General features: G+C 50.3%; 1 protein-coding gene across 1 annotated transcript; it reads right to left on the bottom strand.

The window, feature by feature from the left end:
- Positions 1–404: 404 nt before the first annotated feature.
- On the bottom strand, positions 405–818 carry H310_03072 (hypothetical protein; the record flags this gene model as incomplete). Its single annotated transcript, XM_008866822.1, has 2 exons — positions 405–534; positions 583–818. The coding sequence occupies 2 exons, from the start codon at positions 816–818 to the stop codon at positions 405–407; spliced, it is 366 nt and encodes a 121-aa protein (XP_008865044.1).
- Positions 819–1,060: the final 242 nt, after the last annotated feature.

Here is a 1,060-nt window from a genome sequence, read left to right as displayed (position 1 = left end):
CACCTCAAAGCTAGTGCATTCGCTAACATAAGTTCCGTCCAAATCGCAATATAGTATTCTACACTGAGCGCGGAGTCGCAATACAAAGTGAAGTCAAAACAATGATGACAGGTAACACAATGCGCTTCTCAAGTGACTAACATGTTGCAGAGTTTAGTGCTGGCTACAAACGGAAGGTTGCCCAGCTGTGTTCGGTTGGCGAAATGAAATTAACCGAGGGCAAAGGTCCATTGTCATATTCAGGTGCATGTGAATGGAATTTTGGATTGTCGATTCTACTTTAGTAAAGGCTACAGATATATGGCTCTGCAAGCGATCACTGCTTTGAGTAAGACCACTGGAGTACTCCCGCACGCCTATGCATCATGACGTCACCAACATTTCATGATGTGATGCGGCTTACTCTACGGCTCCAACGAGAAGAGCTGCAGCAGACGGCACAGACGATGCGCATTGATCGACGAAGTAAATACAGTTTTGAGCTGCGACTCGAACGTGTGCAGCAGCTCGAGCAGCACCAGTGGCTTCTCTGTACTGTCGCATTCAATCATGCTTTAGTCCAAATTCACCGGAATAACAAACAAATTGTCGTCCAACGCGTCGTTGACTGTGATGAGTTCAGCGTGGGGCATGCCGATGGCGGCGAGTTTCCGAGAGTTCCGCGTCAGAGTCGCGGAAATCAAGATGTGAATGAGCGGAATGCGGATGCGGTGGGGGTTCTTGCCGTCCGCCCGGGGGATTGTTGAAGGGTGCAAGGTTGCACCCGCGACCAAGTCTACAAGCAAGTCAGACGATGTGTCAAGGAGAAAGCGGGTCATTCGGCCATCACGACCATAGAGTCGTTGAAGCGGCCCGACGACTCGGTTGGCGACAACGATGAAGCCGATGCAAATTTTGAAAGCGTTGACAACTCGAGTCGAAGCGGCCCGTCGACTCGGTTGACGACAACGATGAAGCCGATGCAAATTTGGAAAGCGTTGTCCAGTGGACGCGAGACCATGTCAAGCTAAAGCTCCTCGAGTCAATCACACACTGTTGTGTCGAGCACTGTCGTTTTGAA

Source organism: Aphanomyces invadans (genome assembly GCF_000520115.1).
Source record: "Aphanomyces invadans strain NJM9701 unplaced genomic scaffold supercont1.4, whole genome shotgun sequence".
NCBI lineage: Eukaryota > Oomycota > Saprolegniomycetes > Saprolegniales > Verrucalvaceae > Aphanomyces > Aphanomyces invadans.
Note: the sequence above shows the minus strand (reverse complement) of the source record. Positions and strands in the feature narration are given on the sequence as shown.